The sequence below is a fragment of the Chelonoidis abingdonii genome, chromosome 25 (genome assembly GCF_003597395.2).
Source record: "Chelonoidis abingdonii isolate Lonesome George chromosome 25, CheloAbing_2.0, whole genome shotgun sequence".
Taxonomy (NCBI): domain Eukaryota; kingdom Metazoa; phylum Chordata; order Testudines; family Testudinidae; genus Chelonoidis; species Chelonoidis abingdonii.
In genome coordinates this window covers 5,198,686-5,226,395 of record NC_133793.1, presented here as the reverse complement: position 1 = coordinate 5,226,395, position 27,710 = coordinate 5,198,686, and the positions used below count along the sequence as shown (strand labels likewise).

General features: G+C 46.9%; 1 protein-coding gene across 2 annotated transcripts in view; it reads right to left on the bottom strand.

Moving 5' to 3' along the window:
* CSMD2 (CUB and Sushi multiple domains 2) overlaps positions 1-27,710 on the bottom strand; it is a 562,181-nt gene that overhangs the window by 76,481 nt on the left and 457,990 nt on the right. For both annotated transcript variants that reach the window (XM_032802693.2, XM_032802696.2), the window contains 8 exons: positions 26,705-26,809; positions 18,221-18,339; positions 18,041-18,110; positions 15,249-15,365; positions 13,323-13,532; positions 10,526-10,714; positions 5,887-6,064; positions 3,798-3,943 (listed from right to left, as the gene is read on the bottom strand). In XM_032802693.2, coding sequence (XP_032658584.1) covers positions 3,798-3,943; positions 5,887-6,064; positions 10,526-10,714; positions 13,323-13,532; positions 15,249-15,365; positions 18,041-18,110; positions 18,221-18,339; positions 26,705-26,809 — 1,134 coding nt within the window. The remainder of the gene's footprint in view (positions 1-3,797; positions 3,944-5,886; positions 6,065-10,525; positions 10,715-13,322; positions 13,533-15,248; positions 15,366-18,040; positions 18,111-18,220; positions 18,340-26,704; positions 26,810-27,710) is intronic.

Here is a 27,710-nt window from a genome sequence, read left to right as displayed (position 1 = left end):
GTCACAGTGGGATAAAGATTCCAGAGTCCAAGGCTGAATTAATCCCGTTGATTGTGGAATATATATATATAACCCCCAGGTGGAAATGCAAACAACACACCTAGGAGAGAGAAAGAGAAATGCTATTTGCAAGCTTTAAAATGGATGTTTGACAGTGGAGAATAAAAAACAACCCAGACAAAATGTAAATTAAATGCTATTTTAAAATGCTTGAGAGCATCTATTTAAGTGGAATGATAACCCAGCAATTGGAGCATCAATCTCTATTCCTTAATGGGCTACATTTCAATACAGGGCCATGATTAAGAAGGTTTCAGCATCTGGATAACACCGCACTGATACACCTTCCTCTGAAAGCACCCTGATGTGCCTGCACCACAACAAAGCGAAGCCTTTGTCTTTGAAACACCACTGAGACCCATCCTTGAGTTACTGTGCCATAAACACCCTTTCTCATCACTTTCACACATCAGGTTCTTGGGCTGCTGCCTGAAATAAGCATTTAATAATAGGTGTGACATCATCAAGTTTCAAGGGATGCTGCCAACCTTTCAGCCTCCCTGAACCACTCCTTCTCTAGGAGATGCTTCCCTGTAGGTGTTAAATGGAGGGTGGTTCCTGTAAGTGGATGATGCTCATCATTGCATTGGGGAAGATATGTAATGGGATGTCTTGCGTGCCCGATCTAAGAAAGCCTGTGCATGCACAAAGAGAAAACTTTTGATCTCAGTTGCATTGTGGCAGATCCAGAGGAAACTCTATGGAATTTAGTGGACTTATACTGGAATATGGTTGGCACTGTCTATGAATCCACCCACTTTGGTCAACCAGGGAGCCACCTGCGCATACATTTTCTGCCACTGAAGTATACAAAGCTTGAGCAGAACAGAACAGAGTCTGACCCTATGTCTTTTTATCATGGTGTAAGCACAGAGAAAGCATTAACAGTAATAGTATTCGGTCCCCAAGAGAGACGGCTGCAGAGCATTAAACAGAACCCAGGCTGTGTGCCTCCCTGCCACACCAGGATGAAGATTACCACTGGAATGGAATGATTTGGGGAGGGCTAAACAGCCGGCAATCAATCTTTAAATACTTTGCGGAAGTTGGTTGCTCAGGATGAGGGTGAAGGCATGAGCTGGTAGAAGGAAGGTGCCTAAGGCTGAAATGGGGATCATATGAGTGGAATAAATATCGGATGATTCAGCTGCTTATTTCCTGGTTGTTTTCTGGTTAGCTTTGGTGGGATATGTAACTCAACTTAACATTAATTAACAGAGATGCAGATGATTTCTGATAGGTAATGTTTTAAAAAAATGAAAATTTCTCACTGAAATCTTAAATTTCAATGAAAAAATAATGGATGAAATTTGTGCACTTTTTTTTACATTTTTCAACCAGCTCAATCAATGAAGTTTTTAGCCACAGTTTATACTGAGGTTCCATTTCTACGTATTCTATAAAGGGGTTAATAAACCAGGAATAGATGCTTTAATAGATGGTTAAGCAATGGCTCCTGAGTACAAGAGAGCAACAGGTTGCTCACAACCACAGTTTATAACTAGGCTTTGCACAGTTTGATTTGTATCAATTTAAATATTCACTATTGTGCAATATGGGCATTAAGATTTTCTTCTGATTTGTATCAATTTAAATTTTTGCAATTGTGGGAAATTATGAAGGGTTCAGATGATGTGGGGCTAGACACTAGTTATTTAAGGACAGCAGATGCTGAGATTCAAGGAGTTAATGCTTTACAACCATTACAACACAAACAGCCAACATCACATGGCAAAATATACAAAGCAAATATCCTTAAAGCAAACTCTAATAAGTTCTTGAGTGGGATTTTTCTTATTTTGCCCAACTGTAACCTTCAATTATTATCAAAATATTTTTTCATCTGTGTACTGTGAAATCAACATTTAGTGACATTTACCAATAAAAGTCTGATCCTGCCAAGCCTGCTTATAACCATTTAATTGCTGAGGTGCTTATATACATACTACTCATGACTATAACATGCTCCTTAGATGTCTGCTTGGGCCTAATTATTAGGCCTGACCTGGACCAAGCCCACCCAACCTGATCCGAGAGGGTAGAGTCATTTTCCAACCTGACCGACCCCTGACTCTGGTCCCTGAACCTGGGTCAGCGCCATGGCTGCCTACTGCCCATGGGGTCGGCTGTCCTCCCCTGCAAGCCCTGCTCCTGCTGGCTGCTGCCCCCTGCTGTGCTGTGCGTGGGCTGCAAAGTGAGCAGTGTTGGGACTCCTTGGCACACTCACCCTGCACATGCACACACACAGTGCCCCCACATCAACCCCACGGGCAGCAGGAAAAGAGCTGAGCTGACCCGAGCGGGTCTGGTTGTTTTCCCAACCAACTCGCACCCAACACTTATAGTTGGGTTAGGGTGGGTTCAGGTCGGATGCAGGGCTCAAATGCTTATGACATCTTATTAATCACTTACTAGTCCTTTATAGAATTATAGGGTTGGAAGGGACTGCAAGGGTCATCTAGTCTAACTCCCTGCCGAGATGCAGGACTTGTGTCTCAATCATTTAATAACAATACCTGACTCTTACACAGTACTTCTCTTTAGATCATAAAGAACATTCAGAAAAATAACTTTAATATAAAGCTTGAATACAAATATATTCTGGTGGGCTTTCACTGTAGTAACTCTGGTCTCCAACTCCCAGTAAAAGAAGCGTCAATTGACTTGCAGTAGGATTTATGTACTGTTCCCTTCCTTTGTCAGATTTTCTGTGGGGGTTTTGTTTTGTGCATAACTGTTATACATACATCCCGTGTTTTGCAGTAATCAAGCAATTCCCCCAGAAGCCTAACAAAGATTCTTTAAACTTAGCCTGGCCATGTAATACTGGCCTTTCCATTACTGGACATAACATTTGGTGTTCTGTACAGACTGGCATGTAACTGATATTAGACTTCGTTGTAGTTGTTCCAAGTGAATTATTGTGATGAGTGGAAGGTCATTTTCACCTTTTCCGAAATCCCAGAATTGTCATAGGTTCTTGTTTGCTAATCCAATTTAAAGTTGGACTCTTGTTTAGTGGTGGGGTGAAAATGCTCTTATTTACAATATCATATCTAACATTTCTCGAGCATGTGACTCACTCAGACCAAAGAATCTCCGAATAATTTAAGGAATAATTTCTCTCACTGGGAAATGAAGCCATCTCTGGGCTGGAATGTGACTGTGGTTTAACAGAGCACAGCAAGGCTACTCAAACAGTTTAGCATGGGATTGGAAGAATACCACCATATCCAACTGAAATTGCAAGCAGTGGGAGTGTTAGGGAACAAAATGGATTGACATGAAATAGAATTTGCCAAGGAGAGCAGTATTAATAGCTGTCACCTTGTGAGATATGCCATAGGATCTTTCACAGTTGCTAGTTTGCAGGAGTTTGATTTGTGTTCTGATTATCAGGAAGTTGCTGATATAGTTCTGCTTCTGCATGGCATGTGCATGCCTACTTTGCACGTGAAATTATAAGTGTGTGTGAAAGGCAGGCATTTGCACGTGCAAAATTGCACAGACACTTCAGGTCCCAATTCTCTGAGAGCCAGACCCTTCATGATAGGTCTCATCTGAGAGATGGTGCTTCAAGCAGCAGGGTATTTTCTGTATCTTGCACTCTAAATATATCCATTTTATGAGCATTATTCCTCCTCCTGATGACCCACAACTGGCTCAGACCTCTCTACATGCAACAAAATCGTGGGGCAAGAGGTTAAAACACAGGCTGCTCAATGAGCAATACAGACCATAGAAATAGATAGCAAAGATCCCTCCATTGGCTGCATCACTGTGGAATTTCATCAAGATCTGGTTGGAGGAGCTTTGGGCAGATTTCTTCACTGAGTTCCCCGTGAACATGCCCAGCTGTGGGGCTGTTTGCTGTGGTCCATCCCTGAAAGCACAAGTCAGAAAGAACACAACCACATTCCACCTTTCCCTGTTATCCCAGGTTGGGATCGGCCTCTTGGCACGCCAATGCACACATACACACAACCTCCTGTTCTTTCCTGCCCTATCTTTATTTTTACCACCCCAATCTGCGACATTAGGTTTCCCATTACTCCTTTGGCAGTCAATAACTACAAGTGGATTCTCCCCAGGTTGGCCCATATAATTGCAGGCAATAGAGACTCCAGATGTAACCAGTAATCTGCTTCTGAAGAGAGGGTTCATCTCAGCTTTCTGAACTTTCATCACCTGCCTTTGGAGAATTAAGGCCAGATGTTCCAAAGAGCTCTGCACTTTGGTGCACAGTGGATGCTGAGCTCCTTTGAATGGCCAGCTCCAACAGTGGGCACTGAGCACTTGAAAATGTAGCTCTGAGCTCTTTAGGGAGTTTGGCCCTATGTGCCCCCCTCGATGGACCGATGTGGGTGGAGTTATTGATGTGCCAGGCATGACTTCTCCTTCCCTATCCTAAGAGGAGATGAAGATCCTACCCTGCCATGCTCCTGGAGCCAAATTCTCAGCTGATGTAAAGCAGCCTAGCTACACTGTCTTTGGTGGAGCTACGCCCATTTACACCAGCTAAAGACCTGGCTCCTGATCTCTGGAAGCTTGTGTTTGAAACCATCTCTCAATTCCTGAGGCCATGCTGTGCCCTCGCTCTGAGTGAAAGCGTTCTGTGATTTCACTTTGGATTGCACAGCTACTTATGCCTGATGACAAAGCAAAATCTAAAGAGGACATCAGCAAATCTAGTATTTCCCCCTTTCTATATCTATCTAGTACCACAAAGTCGTTCTGCAAAGGAATAAACAAGCCTGGGAGAACGTCTGCTGGGGAAATCTGAAGCAAAAGATAATTCCTATTATGCTAGTTTGAATCAGATTTATTTCATCTAAATTCAGCTTGCGGTAACGACCCCATTTGCCATTCATAAAAGTATCCTCTGTCAAGAGGTTTTCTCTTATTCCCTTCAGCAGAGCATTTCAGACATGAAGGGCCGGGCTGAGGAGAGAAGCCAGCAGGTGGAGCAGGGACCTGTAACCTAACAATGTCCAGTCTCAGCTGGGATGATGTCCTGCATTTGCCCCCAGCAGAGATGCAGCATCTAGAGAGAGTAATTGGGTCAGACTGGCCGCACGAGGGCGGCGTTTGTTTAATCTGTGCACAGCATGGGTTTGATTTCTCTGTTTTTGAACAGGCGGTGATCACAGAATTGGAGCTCGGAAAAACTCATTGCCACTCAGTCCCTAGACAGTATTTATCCTCCAGGCGCCAAATCTTTGGTTGCTGTAAACGGCATAACTCCAATGACGTCAATGGGAAAAGGATAGTGAAAACTCAAAGTCATTGGAGCTACGGCCAATGTACATCGGCTAAAGATCCATCTACAGATCTTTGTCCTGTCTCAAATGAAGGGGGTTTCCACCAGTTCCTTTAGGAAATGAGCCCATGGTCAGTCTCATTTCCTCTGGGGACTTTTCATTTGAAATCCAGCCTAAGTTTTAGGTTAAGATCACAGAAGCTAAGTTTGGAGACGACCTGTCAGCTCACCTTGTCCATTCCCCTAAGCCAGCACAGCACATGACTCTATGGAGAAAAGGCCTATCAGACGCTGAGCTGATACTTACTAGGCCAAATTCCCATCACTCCTAGCTATATTCCAAACACCTCCAGAAGCATCTTCTCTCCCTACCCGCCCCCCCAACAATGCTTTATAATGGCCCAGTCCGGCAAAGCACTCAAGCACATGAATAACACCGTTGAAGGCAATGGAACTATTCCCATGAGCGAATGCTTTGCTGAACCAGGGCCCAGGTCCCTACAGATCAGGCAGACAGGCCAACTGACCGATCGAGTCAGTTCTTGTGCGCCCGCCGAGGCACCCACCAGATGGTGATGAAGTCATTGTAGGGCTCCATTTGCAGCAGTGTAAAGTTGAGATGAATCCCATACCCGGCAGGCACTGTTATGAGCCAGGTGCAGTCCTGGGAATTGGGGTACTGGTTGGGGAAGCCCGGGGAGTAGACCGTGCCATTCTGGGTGGTGATATTTCCTCCGCATGGGACTGCACATCATTAAAAACAAAGAGAAACACGAATACAATTAACAAAACCTTCCTGGATCCCTTGCCCCCCTTCGCCTCCCCTCCCTTCCTTCCCCGGCTGTGAACCTCCTCCCTCCAGCTGAGCAGAGATGGATGCACGGGTCACTCTTGTGTCCAACTATGCTGATCTGCTCCTCAGCCCCAGAGGATGATTCAGGAGTGATCTGAGAGTCAGAGGCTGATCCAGATTCTGACTATAGCTCCCAGCTCCCATTAGCCCAGAAGGTTCAAGACACAGGCAAGATTTGAATTCCATTTCCTTTGCACAGTGTCAACAGGGAAGAAGCCAGCACTGAGGGGCTGCAGTGACTGGTCTCAACAAATACATGAGATGACAGAGAGAGCAGCTAGACAAGACAGTGGTTCTGATTATAGATGGATCCAGCCCAAAAGCCTGGACTCAGCCCAATGTGCACATTAGGAATCTGTGGATCCTGTCCTAAACTTTTCATCTCCATCATGTTAACAGTAAACCCTGCTTAGTGCTTCAGGGCTGGGCAGAAACAATCAGAGGCTTTTGGTACCCAGTTCTCAGCCAGGTGTGCTGAGATAAGTCTGCCCAATGGTCGGTGATGGGATGTTGGATGGGATGGGATGGGATCTGAGTTACTGCAGAGAATTCTTTCCTGAGCGCTGGCTGGTGAGTCTTGCCCACATGCTCAGGGTTTAGCTGATCGCTTTATTTGGGGTCGGGAAGGAATTTTCCTCCTGGGCAGATTGGCAGAGGCCCTGGAGGTTTTTCGCCTTCCTCTGCAGCGTGGGGCATGGGTCACTTGCTGGTGGATTCTCTGCAGCTTGAGGTCTTCAAACCACAATTTGAAGACTTCAATAACTCGGACATAGGTTAGGGGTTTGTTATAGAAGTGGATGGGTAGGGTTCTGTGGCCTGCTTTGTGCAGGAGGTCAGACTAGATGATCATATTGGTCCCTTCTGACCTATGAGTCTATGAGTCTATGAGAAACCACACCCCATGCTCCAATACAGGGACTAGGGTTCTCCAGCCATGTGTACCCAGGGGGCAACACCATGCTCCTAAACCCGTCAGTGGGCAAAGCTACCCAACCATAAATCAGCCACGACCTGGGCCAGAACTGCCGGACATCTGGTGTTTTAGAGAGTGGATCTGAGAGCAGGGATGGGGATTATTAGTAGTAGTTATTTGCATGACAGCAGATGAGTGGCAGACAGGGAACAGACCCCAGGCTTCCTGAGTACCACAACTAGGTTTTACTCACTGCATCATGCTGCCTCTCTAGTGGCAAGATTTCGGATGGAGAACCTTTTCCAATCTGCTTGGAACAGCGTTGGTGGATTTGCAGAGCGTGATTAGCCCCCTGCAGACAGGACTGTCTCTCACACCTTGTGTGCCTGATTCTTTTCTTGCTTACACACAGCGTTTCATGACGGAGTCGCTCCATTTCTTCAAGGGGTTAGTTCCAATTAATGGTGTAAATCACATCTGAGGCAGGCCCTGTGTATTTAGTGCTTAATCCCACTTTGCCTATTCACGTGAGCAGTCCAAGTGAGAGTGTGCATGTACGCACATGCGTACACACACATACACCCCTTATATAACAGGGATGAGATTTTCAAAACCACCTTGGAGACTGGGATGGTCATTTCCTCTCGTTTGTAATAAAAACAGTGCAACCCAGTGATTCCCAAGGGAATCCCTTCAGTGGCTTTAGAAATCTCAGCCTATACAGATTTATTTCAAAATCACTACTTCTCTTACAGTTAAATTGACTTTCCTCTGTGACCTGCATGGGAAGGGGAGATTGTTGGACTATGGTAACCATTACTCACGGGCAGCTTCTATGCAAAAATAGACAGTGATTGGTGATTGTGTTTAAGAATCTGGAAAGGGAGCATTTGCAGTGATATGAATAGTGCTAACACCCAGTTTGCACAGTGACTCCTCGGCAAAACCACCACCCCAAACTGTACTTAACCACCTCTTACTGCGCCTAAGTATGTGGCTCCTGAAGCATCATATTTAGAAGTACTGCAGGACATGCCAATTGCTTTGTACTCCCTTCCTCGTGGTGTAGCTGAGTTCTTGCTAAAGAAAGGGCTGAATGGAAAATGTGGGCAGAATGGTTATTTAAATACCTTAGGGGCTTGCTCCTGCTACCTCCAACACATAGTGAAGTCAATGAGCATTGAGGGTGTGCAGCATCTGTGGCTAGAGCTCAGCACCTTACAGGACTGGGTGCTAATGGGGGGATATTCAGCCACATCTTCAGCGGGTGTGTATCACCAGAGCTCCATTGAAGTCAATTGACACCAGCTGACATGGCCCTCTATGTTTTATGTTCTCTAGAGCTAAGGAGTCTTGATTCAAAAGAGAAAAACAAACGTAGCCCCCCAGCAGAAGGCAAGTTTGGGAGCAACTGGTACAAGCCATCCTGCTTACAGGGGGAATCTTGCACTTCTTAAGGTTTTATATAAAAAACCCCGCTACAGTAAACTGCACATAACTCAATCGTTCTCTCGGACTGATGAAAGGCCAAGATAGCCTTGCTGGGGTTTGAACAGAGAAACTACACATTTCAGACTGAATGTCAAGAACACAGAGCCATTCACTCCGGCTAACACCCTGAAACCACTCTTGGAAATCAGAGCGGCAGACACAGGTTTTGCAAATGGAAACTCTTGCTAAGATCATTACAGAATTCCGCCTTCAACAGGGGAAGATTCAGCAGCATTTCAGTGATGCAGCAGTCGCTGCACAAGGGAGACCAGACTGAACATTGACACAATCCTACCACTGAAGCCCGATAGCTGCAAGGGTCTTTTCTCAGCAGGGGCTCAGCACAATGGTGGTGATTAAATTTACTTCAGCGCAGCACTGGGTGTTGCAAACACAAAGCACAGGAGCTGAACAAGACCCAGTTCTTTATCTTATTTATTTAGCTGCTCTGACACATCATAAAGTTCTGACTTTGATAGGTGTTTGAAAGAGAAAAGGGCAAAACTTATTTAGAACAATAAAACACTGTTCTAATCAGGCTCAGTGTCAGCATGAAATAGCAGGCTGGGAAAGGAGGAAAAGTTTTAAAAAAAAATAGAAAGAAAACCAGGCAGAGAATGCTGGCCATGTGTGGCCATAAACCTGTCCAAGAGCTGGCAGTAATTTCTCAGGGGTTAATAAATCAACAAAACGATGATGGTTTCTTAGCATAAGCAGGGAGCACAGATTCTGAAGTTGCCACATGACAGCGCTCAGGGAAATGTGCTCTGTGGGGAGCTTGCAAAGAAGACAAATCAATGCATTTACAATGTGGAGCCACTGTCCCTGGAGAGATTAAGAATTGATGAGATCTGGGTTCTAATTTTTGTCTCTGCCACTGAGTTGCTGGGTGACCATTGGCAAGTCACTTGAACACTTTATGTTTCAGCTCCCTCATCCGTACAACAGAATTGATAATACATGAGGCAGTGGAGCTCAGAGGGTTAGATGATTAAGATCTGTGAAGCCCACCTTTGTCCTTGGAAGACAGGCATTATGGACCTGGTTCGCAGAGGTTCTGATAATGGGTGCTTTAAGTGCTCAGCACTTTCAAAAATCAGCCCCAACAGGCATATTCTTCTCAGGGCCATATACTGTCTTATTGCACAAGCACTACTCCCATTGATAGTCAGGAATGGAACAAGCAAAGAATAAAACGCTGCTAGCCAGAAATGGGCTTGAATCATAATCCCGGATGCAAACACACCCTAACTTTGGAAGATGAACCCAAGTCCAGCTGTGAATTTCACCACTCGCTCACACCTCTCAAAGTTGGCTGACCTAACTCGCTGATCCAAACACTACCAGGGTCGAGACCTGTATCTGTACTCCACAGCTCAGGCTTGTCTCTAGTAGCAGCTTATGTTTCCAGAGAAACTTTCATCCTATAGGATCACAAAGCACTTTAGGTTTTACAAATGTAAAGAGCCATGGACTTTACAAACAATAAACACTTTGCTCACTGATGTAATGCAGCTGGCTCTGGGGTGAGACAAAGTAGCTGTTAAACAGTACACAGCAATGCTACACAAAGGCTTAGGAAAGGAAGAGCTATGCCCTCGAGGATCACATGAATAAAACAAAGAAACCACCGACCATATTTTTATCTCTTCTATTGCATTCCCCAGTATCACTGAGCCGCTGTTGTGAGCTTGTTTCTTTCCCACTAATCAGCACTGGCACAAAGCCAGACTGCATATGGTTTAAATGAACCTGAGTCAGCAATCTAGGCTTTGACCTAGAGAGAAGGTGGATTCAAAATACCAAGGCAATGTCATTTCCTCCTTCCTCCCAGACGATCCATCAAAATCCCCAAGGCAAACAAGTTATAAGAAGCCAGTACTGAGCAGATTCCTTGGCTACCCAGAAAATCCCCATGATGTTCAAAGGTGACCCGATAAAGTCATACCTTCACACCTGGGGAGTGGGTGGTCCCAGTTCCTATTGGTGCCGTGCTGACACGTCAGGACTGGGTGGCCAATCAGCTGGTATCCAGGAAGGCACTCAAAAGATACGGACTGGCCAACGTTGTAACCAGCTCCTCTCACAATGCCATTCGCGAAAGGCTCAGGGTCAGGACACTCCTGGAGTTCGTAGGCTGGAAATACAAGAAGGAGACAGGTGCTGTATTTCATGCTTTCCTCTAAAGGCCGGAGTCATTTTTCCCTCCTGCCAAGGTTTTCATAGTGCTACAGCCACCATTCTCACCATATCTTGGCTGTCGCTCTAGAGGATGGAGGTATGATGGGTGGAGGAGGAAACGGGGCATAGGAGAGATGGCCAAAATGTCACCTCGATGGACAAAAATCCCTTGATAAATGCATGTCCTATGGCGGTAAATACCCCTTTCCTCCCTGCCTTATAGCTGGATTTAGGACCATAAGGGCTTGAAGCTGGCATGATTAGGGATTTGGCGTGGCATGATTAAGGATTTTTGATGAAATTCTGGCCCCACTGAATTTAATGGGAATTTTGCCATTGACTGCAGTGGGGCCAGAATGCCACCATTAGATTCTTCACAATGCATAGCGTTTTTGGTTTGGTGTTTTTTTTTTTTTTTTTTTTTTGGTGACTCTAAAAGGGTTTAAAGAACCAAATGTTCTTCTGAACAATAGTGACTAGAAAATCCTGCTACTTGTGGCAGTTGTGGTCATGAGCAATGGGCCCCACTCTTTATCCTGTCTCTATGAGGACTATATCTGCAGAGTCTACCCATAGTTTGCTTTTAATGGGAGCAATCTGCCTGTTTTTTCAACAAAATGGAAGTGAGTTTGGAGATAAATGGATGGCAAAGGGCTAACATGCTCTGCCTGACATGATGAGCTGTTATTGATCAGCACAGCCAGAGCTTATTTCCATAGCAATTTCCATGAGATTACTCATGGTGTCTTGGTCTAGGCTTTCCCCCCTAAATCGTACAACAGCGCATGAGTGTACGCACGGGCAAGCCGAGGGAAAATTAATGTTTTCAATTAGGTCTGAGTAGCTGCTTTTAGTACTATTTCTGGGGAGTCTTCCCTTTGCCAGCCTTTGGCTTCATCACATGGACAGAGAGATATGCTCTGCCTTTTCCATTCCAAGGTTGCCTCTCTTCTGTGGTGGCAGGATCACTCGGCCCCCAGCTGCGGCACATCAAAGTCCACCCTCATCTCCTTCGTCACAAAACACACAGCTCCCCTGCAGGACACCTGGTCCCATCAATGCTTGAATCCACCAAGGATGGGGATGCAGAGAAGGCCAAGTGTTTTTGGAAATGTAGTACTCATGAGAGCTCCGGATTGACAGCCCTGCAGACTCAGATATACACTGACCCATTCCCCTGGAGGTATATATAGAAACGGGGCTGAGTCCAGGCATATAAATGGAAATCTGCTTCTTTGATCTGCTCAGCCCTTGGCTTCTTTTAGTGAGGCTGCCAGTGTATTGCAATGACCAATGGACCCCTCAGCAGAGAGGGAAGGAGCAAAGAGCGAATGAGCCATGAGACTCAACAACCTGTGAGACGGCCCCTCCAAAGGCACATTAGTCAAGGGACATTGTGAGGGGAAACAGCACTGCTGTTGCTCATGCTGCAGCTGGATGAACCAAGGAGCTCAGCATCTAGGGAGCCAAGGAGCCCAGCGCCTTCCAAAAGCAGAAAATCCACACTGAGACGTTTCAACAAGCAACGCCCAGAGAGCTCCTGCCCAGAGGGTTTCACAGACTCACAGGCATTCATTGCTCAGGGGCCCACATGTTTAACAACAACTAGGGATCTGGGGTGCTCAATTTTTCAGGTGCCTGACTTAAGACACCTTAAATGGGGCTTGATTTTGATAGAGTTGAGCCCGATCACCCTGAAAATCAGGACTCCCTGTAAAAAGAACAAGGAGTACTGTGGCACCTTAGAGACTAACAACATCTGATGAAGTGGGGTTTAGCCCACAAAAGCTTATGCCCAAATAAATTTGCTGGTCTCTAAGGTGCCACAAAGACTCCTCGTTCTTTTTGCTGATACAGACAGGGCTACCACTCTGAAACCTGACTTCCTGTAAGGTGATCTCAAGCTGAGGATACAAAACAAGAGGCTCTTCAAATTCACTGATTAGTTGTGAAACTTTAGGCCAGGGTTTCTTTTTGAATTGGTGCTAATTTATTTCTCTGCTCCCACTCTCATTCTCTGTTAAGATTCTCAAACCACGCCCAGCACCACGGCATATGAATATTCAGTTAAACTACTGCACCCCTTTTCTTTTAAACGCCCAGTTCCCCTCTCCACAACCCATCTCAGCACAAATCAAGAGTGCATCACAGCTCTAGGAAACAGAGAGGAGCTTTCAGGATCCAAACTTGACTTTTGACCTAGAAAGACAAGCACCTGCAAAATTTTAAAGCAAAGTCATGTCCATTGAGAACTACTTCTTATGGAATACGACAGTCTAGAGAGCCAAGATCAAAGTCAGTCTGGCCAGAATTAATTCTGAGGCATTTCACTGTTACAAAGCACTACAGGAACATATGTTATTTGCCTTAGGCCACCGCAGGATGAACGGAACCCAGCTATTAGGATTAAGTATGGATCTCATGTAACACCTTTCCACTCATTTGGATTAAGTCGTCACGAGACAAATTCAACACAAGAGCAGCTCTTGTTCCATCCGTTCCCTCTCCACTGCCAGCCCTGGGGACAGGATTCTTCTTCCCTGATTATTTGGTGGCCTTGTTACCTTGGTATTCCAGCTTAAACCCAGGCTTGTTTTGTGAATGGTCGCTGTGGAAGTACACAGTGGTCTCATGTGACGTTGACAGCAGGGAGCCCGGGATTTCAGTGCCGCTGAACCTGCCAATCACGTTACTGGTGTCATAAGGTCCATTCCGGATTTCAATGAAATCGTGGTTCGGCTCGGTGGAGAAGTTCAGAAACTGGATGTGGGCACCTGAGCAGGAGGAGAGCAGGAGGAGGAGAAGAAATGAATGCAACAGTCAAGCCAGTCTGCTAGTTTGGAAATTGGCAAATACTGATGGGTCAAGGAGCAGGACCTGGAACTATTTTCATCAAGTGTCTGATGTCACAATAAGCCTGGTGGTGAACGTACCAGGTGCATGCAGGTGGACTGAAGGAACCTGTTTATATGCAGGTAGAATACATTTGCTGTGCTGCTGAATGTCCCAGGTACATCCGGACAGAAAGCACCTGCCGTACTGACGGTACCAGCTAAGCTCTTTCATTCCTGTTATTTCAATGGAGTGCTGCAACACAGTAGGCAAAGTGGACACTCATCAGTTGAGTGCTGGAGCGTTGAACATTCGTATTCTTTTAAAAAATCATTCACTCCACTGTTCCAGTGGGAACCACTGCTTAAGAACATAGGCCCTTTGGGTATGTCTACATTGTGCACTAGGCTCAGGCTCTGACTCAGGTGTGAACCCAACTTCACACAAATCCATTTGACTCGGGTCAGCACTCAGGACCCGGGTCCTAGGACTCAGCTAGCTAGATGGGTGAGAGCCTGGGTCCAGCTGTGACTCAGTCCATGCCCTATCACTTTGTAGTGTGGATGCAGGTCATGCTGTAGACCCAGGTCAGAAGGTCTGTGCAGTGCAGTATGGACATGTTAGCACGGTTGAAAGATCCAGGTCCAGCAATTGCAAACCCAGATTTACAAAGCAGCCTGGATGCTTAAGCATGGGCAGGGAAACAGTGAGTCCACAAGCCCGAGTCTCACAAACGTGGCTTACGGGACAGTGTAGACACACTCTTTATGTTCAAGCCACACACATCATGAAATAAACTCACACCTTACCTTACCTCCATCCATCCAGAGAGAGGAGTGCCTCTGTTCCGAGTAGTTCTCAACCTATTTACCATTGTGGGCTGCATATGTGGCCTAGAATATGTTTCATGGGCTGCATCCAATACTACCTATATGGCCCAGAGGATGTCACATGGCCCGCAGCTCTGTGCTGATTGGGCCACAGGTTGAGAACCACTGACTCAGACTAATGCTCTCTCAGGGATAAGTTCAGCATGGGGAATAGGTCACCACTTCCACTGCCTTGGGAAGACCAGGTTTCTGACAGAAATGAGTCAGACAAACACTCCCATCTTGCACAGAGAGTGAGAGAATTTAGCATTCAATTGCTGCTTAGAGGGAGACCATGGTCTAATTGTATCTTGATTTGCCCTTTAAACAACTCAACTGGCTTCCAGTTGTTCTATAAGAGACACTTCTCAAGCTAATGGCCCAGTGCCGCTGGAGTTCCTATGCTGCACTGTTTGGGGCTGGATTGTGACTGGGTCCTGAGCAGATGTGCTACGAGGAAGGGAGACGGAGAGCACAAGGCAAACGTCTTCCCCCTTCCGCATGCTGTGGTGTGTGGCCAAGCCATGATCCGAGTGGCCAGCTAGGGTGATGGGGGAGGCAAGGCTGTTGCATTCCTGACTGCACCCCAACATACAGAGGCATGCGTGATTACAACAAGGGGGAAAGCTTCAGTCCAGAAAATTCAGAAGTGACCCAGAGAATCACCTGTATTTGCAGGTGCAGTGAGTCCTTCCAGATTAACCCCTGAGTGTCTACCATCACATAGGCCACAAGCAGAAATAGGCACCCAGAAGCAACAGTGTTCATCTGAAGAACTGGCAGCCTTACCGAACCCTACGGGCAGAGAGATCCTCCAGCTGCAGTCCATGTTACTGGGGTAGTTTCCTGGGAACCCAGGACTCAAGATCACTCCTTCCAACTCTTCTGCGGTCCCACCACATTGGGCTGTAAGATTGACAAGGGCCTGATGTTAATGGAAAAGATCTGCAGAAAGGTCACTTACCATTTACACAGGGAGACAGATGCAGCTATCCATTTATTTTATGGAAAAGAAAAGAAAAATTCACCATGGAACTAATGAGATATTTGCCAAGCATCACTCTGATCACCTCACTAATATGTTGCATGTTTTTCCTGCACTCTGTGTCTGACCTATTAAAGCTCTTATCCTGTGACTGGATCCATACCTCTGAGCAGCTCTGGCCACAGCACTGGGACCTTAGGTTGTAAGGTGTTAGAAGCTGGGGGCATCTGTTACCATGTGTATGTGCAGTATCAAGCCCAACGGGGCCTGCGGGCGGTAACTATTTCATTTTCTTAAATAAGGCACAAAATACAGCTAAGAAATCTATCTGTCTAGCCCCTTACGGTGATTCTGAGTGCCTCCGTTTGATCCAAATCAAGGTGGAACAGTTGGTATGATATTTAGCCGACTCTGGACACTTATAAATACAGAACACTGCGTATATGCAGTTGGCTCAGATGCAACCTCTACAAAGGCCAGTGCACAAACATCAAAACAAACAAGACGTTTACAAAAGATGACAGATTACATTTCAACTCAAGATATTATCTTATCTGACTGACCTCTGCATTACTCTTGCAATACATTCCAACCGAAGACATGCACTTATATCCCTAATCCAATCTGACACTGAAGGTACAGATTTCCCTTTGTCTAGCATATCACTACGCATGCTCACGTCTGACAATGCTTCTCTTGTAAGATTCCCCACCACTTGATTTCTGCTTAACATAACTGCTCTTAAATTATGTAAAAGGAAAACATCTGGATTAAGTAAACTGAAAGAAGCCAGCAAACCTTGCCAGGGAATTAATATGTTTTCTCCAGTGTTTTGGGGGCTTTTGTATATGGTTTGGAAATGACAGAACGATGAAGAATCCAATCTCTGGTTTTACATTTAGGTGAAAATTGTCATATTTGGGCGATGCTTGGCGCACACACACACACACACACAGAAATAAGTTGCTAACTTGCTTGATTTTCACTCAGTGAGCTGCCGGTGCTCAGCATCTGTGAAAACCAGGTCTACACAGCCTGCGGCAGCAAACCTTTGAGCCCAAATCGACAGACTCAGGCTCATGATACCACACTAAAAACAGCTGTGTAGACACAATGACTCGGCTGGAGCTTGGACTCTGAGGCCTAGGCAGGGGGCAGGCTTCAGAGATTGAGCCGCAACTTGGACGTGTTGTCTCCGCAGTGTGTTGAGCGTGGTAGTACAAACCCGAGTCTGTTAACTTGCACTCAGAGGCTTGCTGCCGTGGGCTGTCACTGGCTGTGGAGACATACCCTTATTTAAGATGCCTAAATATGGATCCAGCTTTATGCTCCTGGGCTTGAATGAACCAACCCCAGATGCACACTGTGTTCGTTTATTAAAACAGCAGTGACCCGGTCCTGCAAAGTGGTTGTCCCCTAGTGACATCACGGGATTTGGAGGAGAAGAGAAGTAGGTAGGTAGACAGATAGGCAGGCATGTATGGGGAGGGACACAGAGACAGAACTTTCCAGTACTACACTGAAGGAACAATCTGGATCAAACCCCAGTATTATTTGCATTGTGTTAACACACAGAAGCCTCAGTTATGGACCAGGGCCCCATTGTGCTAGTCACTGCACAGACACTAATGTCTACAACAGGTCTTGGTCCATGACTGGGCTCCCAGGTGCTATGCCAACACAAATATATCCTACGAACGAGAATATAAGAGTTTTTTGTTCTTGCTTATCTATCCATTAATCTTGGAGGTCCCCGTGGCTGCACTATTGAGATGCTGTTCCCAGCACCTGAATCCCTTGACTATAATGCTGAGCCAAAGGGGTTCCGGCTCCTTTCTAAGCAGCTCCCATTGGCAGGAGTCCTTTCTGCTCACTTATTTCTACTGTAAGTATCTCTCTATTTATTTCTGGCCTGTAGATCATCAGATAAAAGAGCCAGCAGCTATTATAATTACTTTAAAGCTAAATGATGTGAGCGGAAGCAGCAGGGGCCTGAAATAACTGTTAACTAACTAATGCTATTAAATGCATAAATGTCTCTCTCACAAAGTCATAAAGTGCAGAATATGAATATTAAACATCTAGAGTTGTTAAAAAGCAAAATATTGCCTTAAAATAACCCAAAAGGTCCGGCAAGCTGCCTTCATGCCTCTGTTTCTACAGTACCTGCTCCTGCCCTTATGTAAATCAACAGCCTGACACTTGGTCTCCTCAACAGGAGCAGGATGGGCCCTAACGGTCCACCACCATTAACGCTGCTGGCAACTCACCACCACCTTTCCCCAGGGCATCACCGTAGGCAAGCGTGGTGAATGAGGCATGGTGAGGTTCTGGTTCTTTACCATTCTTCTTTTCCTGCAGGGTGACCACCACTGAATGACACACCAGGGGAATGGTTCTCCCTCTGCACAGGAGTGATGGTTCCATGATGTAGATTCACTGATGGGGGCTTTGTGACTTGAACCTAACCGAGGTTTGTTGTTGTTTTGGACACCAATCCCAGTGCTACTGATCCTTCCCTTTTCACCCATGCTTATTCCCCCACATGATAAAAGGGCATCGTATAGAAGCAGCTAAGCTGTGGTCTGAATCCTACCGATGCAAAGTGGAGGTGGATAATTCCAGCGCCGGACGGTCCCTGGCATGCAGGAGATGTGAGAGTGCCCCTACAAAAAATAATAAAATAAGATGTTTAGGAGATTTGGGGTTTCTTTGTTTCACAGCAATGCTGAAGCCCAGAAAACGAAAACCTTCCGGATTTGCAAGTGTCTAGTACCTGAAGGGCATAGCCTGGCTCACACTGAAAGGAGACGACATCATTAACCAAGTACCTCTCTCCAATCTTCAGGCCATTCCCAGGCACTGCAGGTTCCGGACAGCTGGACAGGCCGACGGCTGTGAAAAAGAAAGTGTGATACTGAATGCTCAAAGAAAGAGGGGAATGTGAACTATGGCAAACGCAGAGAAGGAAGAACCTTGGGTCTCAGTGGGACAAGGAATCATACTTACAAACACACGACAAAGAAGGGGGAGAGAGACCACAGGAGCAAACACAGAGAAAGATCCAATGCAACTGAGTGTGTGTACTGAAATGGGCATAAACCACAGAAGGGAATCTGCATCTTAACTCACTATGTCCCTTCAATGGTCGCTAATGACCTCCCCCATAGAAATCAGATGGGCAAACTCCATTTTGCCATCTCCATCTCCCTATGAAATTCCCCCCAAAACAATGTATCGTGGCATGCCTTGCCCAGTCCAGCTTTGAATGCTCTAGTGATGGGACTTCCATCACTTCCACTGGGAGACCATCGCAGGGTCTAACAGAACTCACCACTGCCCTATTTCCCCCTGTTAGTCACCTAAAATGCACGCTTCTTTCATTTTACCCCATTGGTTCTACGTCTAATCCCTCCTTTACAGAATCCATTTACCTCTGAGCTGGGAACACCTGTACCTGCCACTACCTCTTCCCAAGGGTCATCAGCAAGAAAGCTGGATCCCTAGAACAAAGCCTGTGCTGCATCCCGTGTGACTTTCTTTTGCCACCTAACCTGATCTGTATGCCCAGGCCATGACTCCCGTCTTCCTAACAGCCCTAACCACCTTTCTCCATCCTCCACAAAGAAGCTCCAGCAACTCATTTACACTCCTTGCCTAGGCAGCTTTCTCTGGTATCTTAATAGTTCCCCCCCGCTCTATTCTCTAGTGCTTTATTCAGTCCAATTTTATTCGTCTTGCATGAGCGGGCTCCCAACACCTCCCTTGGGGAGAGTTTTCGTCGGATATGAATAAGTAAGATGTAACCTTCTGGTTGACAGGCATGAATGCTACTGATCAGCCCTCACTGACTCAGGGCTAGTCAGCAGTGTAATAATTGCTGTATTATACATAAGCAACAATACATCAGTCTATAAAGTAGCAAAGAGTAGAAAAGCAAAGCACTGAGGCAGCCAAAGCTCCCTTGAGAATGTTAAATTGTGTTTGTATTCATGTTGCTGTACATCATTCCATATCTGAAGCTGCCTGATCCGTAAGAAGAGGAAGCCAATTCCAGTCCTCCCTTGCTTGACCAACTCCATTTTATTTGAGTCACGCTTGTAGTACAAAGATACATTATTTTCATTGTATATAATTTATCCGTTTGGGGGACAGATGGCACAATCCCATTTTCCCCCTCTCTCTCTGCCCCCTCCCTCTTTCTCTTCGATTATGGAATGAATTTATCATCCGAGACAGGTAACAGTAATAGATGTGGGTCTCTCATAGCATCTATATTGAATATTCCATGAAGATTTTACTCAATCCTGTTTCCTTCCAGGCTACAATTACGATGGGAAGGAGGCCCCCTGCAACCAGGATTAGCAACCCCAAAGGTCATATGTCCAGTGAGGTGCTATCCTCTTTATGTATCCCCAGTCTCTCACATCCATGGCGCCACATGGAGATAAAACTAAGACAATAGTTTGCAGCCACCTCATGCCCACTGTAGCTCAGCTGCCTGTCAGAACCTCCCTCACTCACCACACTAACAGCTGTCGCTAAAAGATAACCTTCAGCATCATTCCAAGGGCTAACATTCTGCTTCGACTCTACAAGCTGGAGGCTGAACTAGAAAGCGAGGGAAAAAAGAAATAACATTGACACAACTTTGATGGTGACTCTCCTTCTGAAACCAGAGTCATGCTTCCTGGCAAGAAAACACACATGGCTGTGTCTCCTGACTTTCAGGGAGTAGTGAGAGCAGATTTGAATAACTTCTCACACAGAACAGTGGGTGACTGAGTCATCCTCAGTGCTGAAGTCCACTCATTTTCCTCTGCCTTTTGGGCATGTGGAGATAAGGGCTATTTCTCAAGGGATCAGATCGGGGGAGAGGTGGAAGAAATACTACATATGAGCTCACCTCACGCTGCTTCCTTCCAGTGTTCCTAAGTGTACAAGCTGGAAACTGCCTGTCCCACTCTGGAAACTGTATCCCAAAATGAAGCACCCAGTATATTTTAGCGAATGCCTCAGCTGAGAACCATGATTATCTATCCACCTCAGTGTTTTATCCTGCTGACCATCACCGTAGTATCTGGGGGCCTTCCATGTAAAACCAATAGCAGTAGCCACATCGTTGCTAGACTTCATGGACTCGCTGGCGTTCTCACTTTTATACCTTGCACTAAGGTACTGCTTTACTAATTAACCCATTAGGAGCGAGGCATTCTTATCCCAATTTCACAGAAGGGAAAATTTAGGAAGAGGGTGGTGAAATGACTCAAGGTCGCACAACAGAAGAAAATAGGTCAGAACCTAGGAGTTACTGACTCCCTGACCCATGCTCAAACCACTGCCTTGAATTAGAGTCTTCATACCAAATGAGCAACCTCTCTTGGGCTACCAAAACTGTCAAACTCACTCTTTCTAATCATGACTCTAATCTCACCACCAACACCCAAGGATGCACCTGATGGGTCAGGTTTGACTGTTCCTGGCCCGCTGGTCACAGCAGTCCCAAAGGATGCAGGTTCTCTCTACAAGCAAGTCTCTTCAAGTGAAGAAACAAAGGCCCAGTGGGAAGAAAGTCATGAGATATGGGCACATCTGGCGACCTGCTGCCCAGTGGCTAGGAAAAACCACAGCTGACTGGCTGGATTAGCACGTGCCTGCAAGTGGGTTGGTAGGCATGGAGGAGGGGTTGGAAATGCAATGAGGAGACCTGGGATCCCCAACGAGTTCTGATGGTCTCCCTCAACAATCAAACAAGTGCTAGAAAGCACCAGGGTGACCCGTCCCTGAGAAGGGGAGGGCAAGACACCCTCCAACACATGTGGGAGACTGATGCATTCCCCAGCAAGTCGCTCATCTGCTGACCCACCCAAGCCTCTTCCCCGTGCCTGTCTGGCAGCATTCACCCTGGGGGCGCCCGCAATTTTCATGGAGAGAGAGAGAGGCATCTGACTACAGATGTGTACACTGCTGGGAACAATGGGCTGGATGCAGAGAGGAGAAAACAGATGAGAAGCAGATCCACTAGATGGGCTGGTGGCCCTGCCGATGCCTCACACCGCTGCCTCTATGTCAAACCATGTCTGGCCAGCCCCTTTCTCATCGTGCTGGGGAGCATCCTTTGCACCCTCCTTCCCAGGCTCTTCGCCGCTCCATAGCAGAGACACTGCTCAGAAGGGATGACAAGCCCTGGGCAGCTAGCTGAGTGGCAGGACTCACTTTCACAGACCGAGACAGCATCTTTTGCAGACAGGCAAGCCGTAAACAAGAGTGACACTGGGCTTCAAAGAGAGAACATGGCAGGGGACAAGAGGGAGAGGGCAAATCCGTGCATGACCTTGGGGACTAAGGGAAGCGGCAGGAAACGGGGGTGAGGGTGGAGGAGATGGCAGGAAATGCAGGACCCTTCTGCGGTTACTATGGAAGCTTCTGTAGTGCGACGTCTGTCAGGGATGGAAGAATGGCGAGATGACATGCTGGGAGCTTGGAGGCTGCCCTATTTACCCCTCTCTGGGCAATCGTAGCCGGGTCAGGAAGGGCCTGGCACAGCTTTTGGGCATAACCGTGGCCTAGCCTGGGCCTTCACATCTCCACCCCAAAACTGCGGAGGCCAGGACCCTCTTGATGGGAGCAGGTGGTACTGAGCTCTCCAGTGTGGCCGGCTGAGTGGGAGCTGCCATCTGGGTTAGATTATGGAAGCCAGGTTGTGGACAGAGCAAAGCTCCGGTGCCAAACAGTCTCCAGGTGAGAAAGAGAGAGAGAGAGAGTGTGTGTGTATCTAGGCAGGGAACTGCAGTTGAATAATAAGTGTTGTTGTTTGTATTACTGTGGAGCCTAAGAGCCACCCTGATGGACCAGGTTCCCTTGTTCTCGGCACCCTACAAACACAGATCAGAAAGCCAGGTCTCTGCTCCAAGAGCTCTCAGTCTCAGCAATGGATTGCAATATAGAGGTAATTTACTTGTATAAGCTGCCACCTAGGAACCCTCCTGAATGCTCACTCTCAAGCTTAACTCAGAGCAAGGCCACAAGAGAGCAGAGATGCTGCCTCACACTCCCACTGGGAACTATAGAGAAGAGGGGAAGGTGTCTGGACGTGGTTAGGGGAGAGCTCTCGCCTCCAGTTCAGTTCCTGGGTGCAAGAGGAGAGCTGGAAACATGGATCTGGTTTCGCTCATCTCTAGGACCTGCTTTAAAGGACAGATGGCAGTAATTCCCCCCCTCCCAACTCAGAGATAGCAGCATGCAGGGAAGCTATCCCAGTCAGTGGGAAGGACGTTGGCCCGATCTGATCTAGTGACCATCAAAGAGGGATGGAAACAATGGCAAAAATTATGATGGGGGCCTATGCAATGCCTCCTTCTATGCAAACTGCGTCTCTTCAAACTCTTCCCCCTACTACCAGCTAAACACATTCCCTCCAACCCTCCCCTTGCACCCGGGTCGTGAACGTTAGGAGAGAACTCCCTGCTCAAACACCCCTCCCCCTGACACACCGCTCAGCAGGGAGCAACATGGAACAGCTCAAACCTGGAAATGTCACATGCTCCCACGCAGGGAATTTCTCCTGTATCTGTTTCCATACAGCGCAGAGGGAGGGCTAAGCGCTCTAGCAGCAGCTAACCAAGGGAAAGCAGCACATGAGCCAATGAGCAGCTAAAAACCCTACCAATCCTTGCAGAGAGATGAATGCAGTCATGCCTGCTGCAGCAAAGCCTATGCTATGAGAGCTTCCCCGGGCAGTGAGGCTTACTGTTTGCCTAATAGCTGGCTCTGGCAATGGCCACACCCTGCTACTTATGGGTAAAGGAGCTCTTCTTCAGCTCAACTAGCCAAGCCATGTGCTTTGGGGGCTGACAGTCTGGTGTTCTATCCATGGTGGTGTCTCTGTATATTGGCTCCTTACCAAATGGCCCCCTATCTGTTGTGTGGCAGGAATCAGTGGGTGAAAAGTTATGGATCAGACCAGTTGATCATGATGATCCCTTCTGACTTACAAATCAAGGAATCTAGATGGGCTGCAAACTCCTGAAGCCTCGGGATGCTGGTTCTGTGCATGGGACCGTGTTTTGCTACAGTTGCTGGGGCCAAGCAGTAAAAAAGCCTGCGACAAACTCACATACAAAGGAGCGCGCCTTCAGCTCAAGTGGTGGGGCTTGTGGTTCTCAGTGCGGGAGGTCCTGGGTACCAACCCTGGTCATATATATGAAGCCACAGCTCACCGTCCCCCAAACCAACACACTCCGTAGGCAGGGAGCAAATGACTTAAATGAACATCTGGTAAAGAGAATAAACTTTAAACGCTAAACTCCCTCCCCGCCCACCCTGAGTCAATCTCGTGGTTTTGAGGGGTCTGATTCATGGGTTTTGAACATTTGGGGCTGGTAATACTGCTGTCAGGTTCAGATCAAAGAGGATATTGCTTGTTCCTGATACAGCCTCGCTCCCAACAGCTGCTGTCGTGCACCCTTCTTGGTTCCATGATTATAAATCAGAGAAGAGACACTCCCAGCCCATCTCCACCAGCTCTTGCTGTGGTTAACAGTTCACTGAAGCATCTGCCACTCTAGGTTCCACCTTTGGCTGTGAACCAAACAGACGAGTGGTTCCTGACACAGTAACTGAGCTTCCTGGAGCACAGTGTTGGCCAAGACACTGACGAGGAAATACTCTACAGATCACTGCCACATGGCGGGAGAAATAAATAGCCCTGCTACCTACCCGTAAAAAGCAAGCAGAAAGAGCGAAATATTATATCGTGCCAAACACCAGGCAACATGGGCCCGGCTCTGCTCCCAGGGGATGTCAAAGCTCCCACGCCGGCACAAGGGATGTGGCCCCAAAGGAAGATCTCAAACAACTTCAACATGCAGTACACATATAAACTGAACCTCTCAGCAAACTGTCACTCCCATTTTACAGATGGGGAGCTGAAACATGGAGAAATTAAGTGACCAGTCCATATAACAAGTCACTGACAGAGCTGCAGTTAGAACACAGGACTCCTGGGCCACTACATTGATCCCTCAGGATCCCAGCCATGGAGCAAGCCAGTGGCTTGGCTACAAGGAGAAGCTATTCAGACCACAAGCTGTTTGGGAGCAGGGATTGTCTTTTTATTATCTGTGAGTGCAGCAACTAGCACAATGGGGCCCTGACCCCCTGATCTGGGGCCTCCAGGTGCTTCCACAAAGCAAAGAAAATCCAGAATCATTTCTGTGCATTACAGTAATGCCCACAGGTCCCCATGAAATCAAGGCCCCGCTGTGTGGTGTGCTGCAAACACACATAGTAAGAGGCGGCTCCTGTCCTGAAGAGTTTACACACTAAACAGACAAAAGGTGGGAGGAGACACAGAAAGGGAAAGAGATTTCTGCAAGCTCATAACCTGTATCGCCTGAGTCTGACTCCAGAGTCCTAGCCTCTCCCAAGCTCTCCTCTTCTCCTGCCGTTTTGCTTTAACCATTAGCACACAGAGGCTTCTGATGCATAAACAGAAGCAACCTGGAAAGTCTGGTAGAAGCAGACATTTCTCAAGGGCACAGTCTCCGCAGAGAGGCACCTGTGCAGCACAGGACCTTATGCCGTTTTGTGGACATTTTGCAAATGAGAAACAGTCAAAATCTATCTGCTGGCTCAAGATCTGAAGGCGAGAGTCATGTTAGTGAGCAGCTGTCAAGACAGGGTGTCCAGCAAGAAACAATTATGTTCACATCGCCTGCAGGAAGATTCCATTAAAGGAGACAAGAGTCCCAGCATATCTCTCATCAGCTCAGTGCTGCTGATACTGATTCAGGCATGAGTCAGAGAGTCAGAATATCTCTGAATATTAACCTCCATGCATGTAGGGAGCGGAGAATGCCCTGGATTGGTTGTGGTAGACGTACATTGTAAATGCAAAAACCTACTTGCTTCCACTGCTGTCACAGATACCTTCAATTTCATAACAGCTATCATTCCGATACCGACAGTCCGTACATTGCTGGACTCTGTTCCAGCTATCATTCAGATACCTACAGCCACCTCTGCATGGCTGTCTGCTGTAGCTTTACCAAGAGAGCTTTTCTGGATTGGCCAGATCTGGTCATAGATGAGGAATCAAAGTACAGGCAGCAGGAAGAATGACCCTTTGGCTTCAGGTTCAAAACCTGCCAGTTCTCTTTAATGAAAATCCCTCCCACCCCCACTCCAGTCAGATGCAGTGTCCTGCAGAGATGCACATGATCCAGGCCCCCTTTCATATAGATGGCTCCAGGCTCCCTGCCCAAACCCATGTGATGCTCCCACATCCTCCCAGAAGGGGAAGTGACCCTACGTCATGTCTGGTTGATGGGTTACCTTCAGATCCCTTGTGGTCAGACCCTTTAACAGCGATTGGGGAAGCACCAACATGTGAATCTTTCCAGTAAAAGACTGAGAGACAGCAATGGAACACGTCCTAGATTGCCTGGGGCAGCAGTTGCTTTGGCCGGAAGGTCTTCCTCAGGGTTTTCTATTCAGTTCATGCTAAGAAGCCTCCCAGGTCTGATGTCAGAGGCTGTGAAAGTCATTAATAAGCATGCCCCTGCCATATTCATCTGCACCATCGCTGCACTGCCAGCATCTAACTTGTTGCTTCACGAAGTTCATTGGGATGGGAGGTGGGTTAAGACAGACGCTGTCGCAAGCCCACATTCATTTCTATTCTTTCATTCCACGTAGGGCCAGGTGCTATTACAAAGCGGTGCCCATGACAACGATCCCTGCATCCCAGCACAGGGAGGAAGTCAAGGTTGGAGGACAGCCGCGCACGTACGCTCGCCACACACATTCATGCACTGGGTGACTGACACGGCACAGCAGCGGAGTACAGTGTGTGTAAGTGCAAGGTATCAAGTGCCAAGGAAGTGCAGGGGACCCTGATCTATTAACCTGCAGGCTGCCAACGTACTCCTGCCTTGTAACAGGGACGAGGCTACATAGGGGATGTCACAGCTAAGCGCATCAGCTGCAGCATGAGGATCACATGTATGAAAATACTTCCTTGGCCACGTCCATTCTATGCCCACATGAATACCTCTTTTACACCTTGTGCGCTTGACTGCAAGAGAGTAGGCCTGGATGGTGTTTGAGCACCGAGTCAAAACCTAGCATTTAACCTCCCCCACCTTATGTAGCCTCCCTTTGCACTGAATGGTCACTGCCTTACACCTCATGCTAGGACCTGCAGGATCAAAGCTAGAGTGTGTGCTGTTACAGGGACCCATCTGGGAGCTGCACTTACTTTTGTATTCCAAGTGAAATCCTGCGGCGGACACGCTGATATCCGAGTAGAAATGCAGATAGAGCTGGTTCGAAGTGCTGTTCAGCAAAGCAGGCACCGTCGTACCTGGAAAAAGAGGAGGGATGTATGGTACTGTAAGGTGTTTTTTTCTCCATCCCTTTTGTCATAAATGGATAGGTAAGGTAAGGGTTAAGTTTCTTTTACCTGAAAAGGGTAACCGAACACCTGACCAGAGGACCAATCAGAGAACTGGATTGTTTAAAGTCCCCCAAGCTTCACTACCAGCTTGGATATTCTCGCTGCCATCAGATCAGGAATTATCTATGGGGCCTGATCCCCCCTTTCCTCCCTCTGGTGTCCCCAACCCTCCCTTGGTGGGACACCCAGATTCCCATATCCTTGGATGCTAAAAGCAGGGAAAATAACCCCTTCCCCCCTCAGGCTTGTCGCGGCTAACCTGTGTGACCCAAGAAACCAGCTTTTCTGCTTCCCTCAGGACAATGGAGATGCAAATACCCACAGCTGGGCTTGCCACCCCCTTGCTCCAGGAATGAGGGAAAACCTGTAACCAGCAGAGACAGAGAGAATTCTTCGTCTCTTTCCCCGTAGTCTGCTCTTTCCCTGGACCCAAATAGGAAAATAGCCACAGCCTGGCTTTTCCTTGCTCCCTAGGAAAAGAACTTTCACAAGGTTTAAAAAGAAAACTTTATAGAAAAAAGAAAGAAAATATAAAACAATCATCTTGCTTAAGAAACTCAATACAGGCTCTTGCTTAAAGAAAATATAAAGAAACAGCTGATTTAAAAGATAGCCCAATTAAACCAGCACACAAATTAACATACAGGTTAATACACCCAAAGACCATCATAGCTGAATTACTTTGCGGTTCCTGGGTACTTACAGATGTTTAGAAGAAGTATTAGGAGAGAATTAGAAGAAGACTTGTTTTCTCATAGCTAGAAAAACACAAAGACCCCGAGTATACAAATTCCCGCTCCTTTGACTT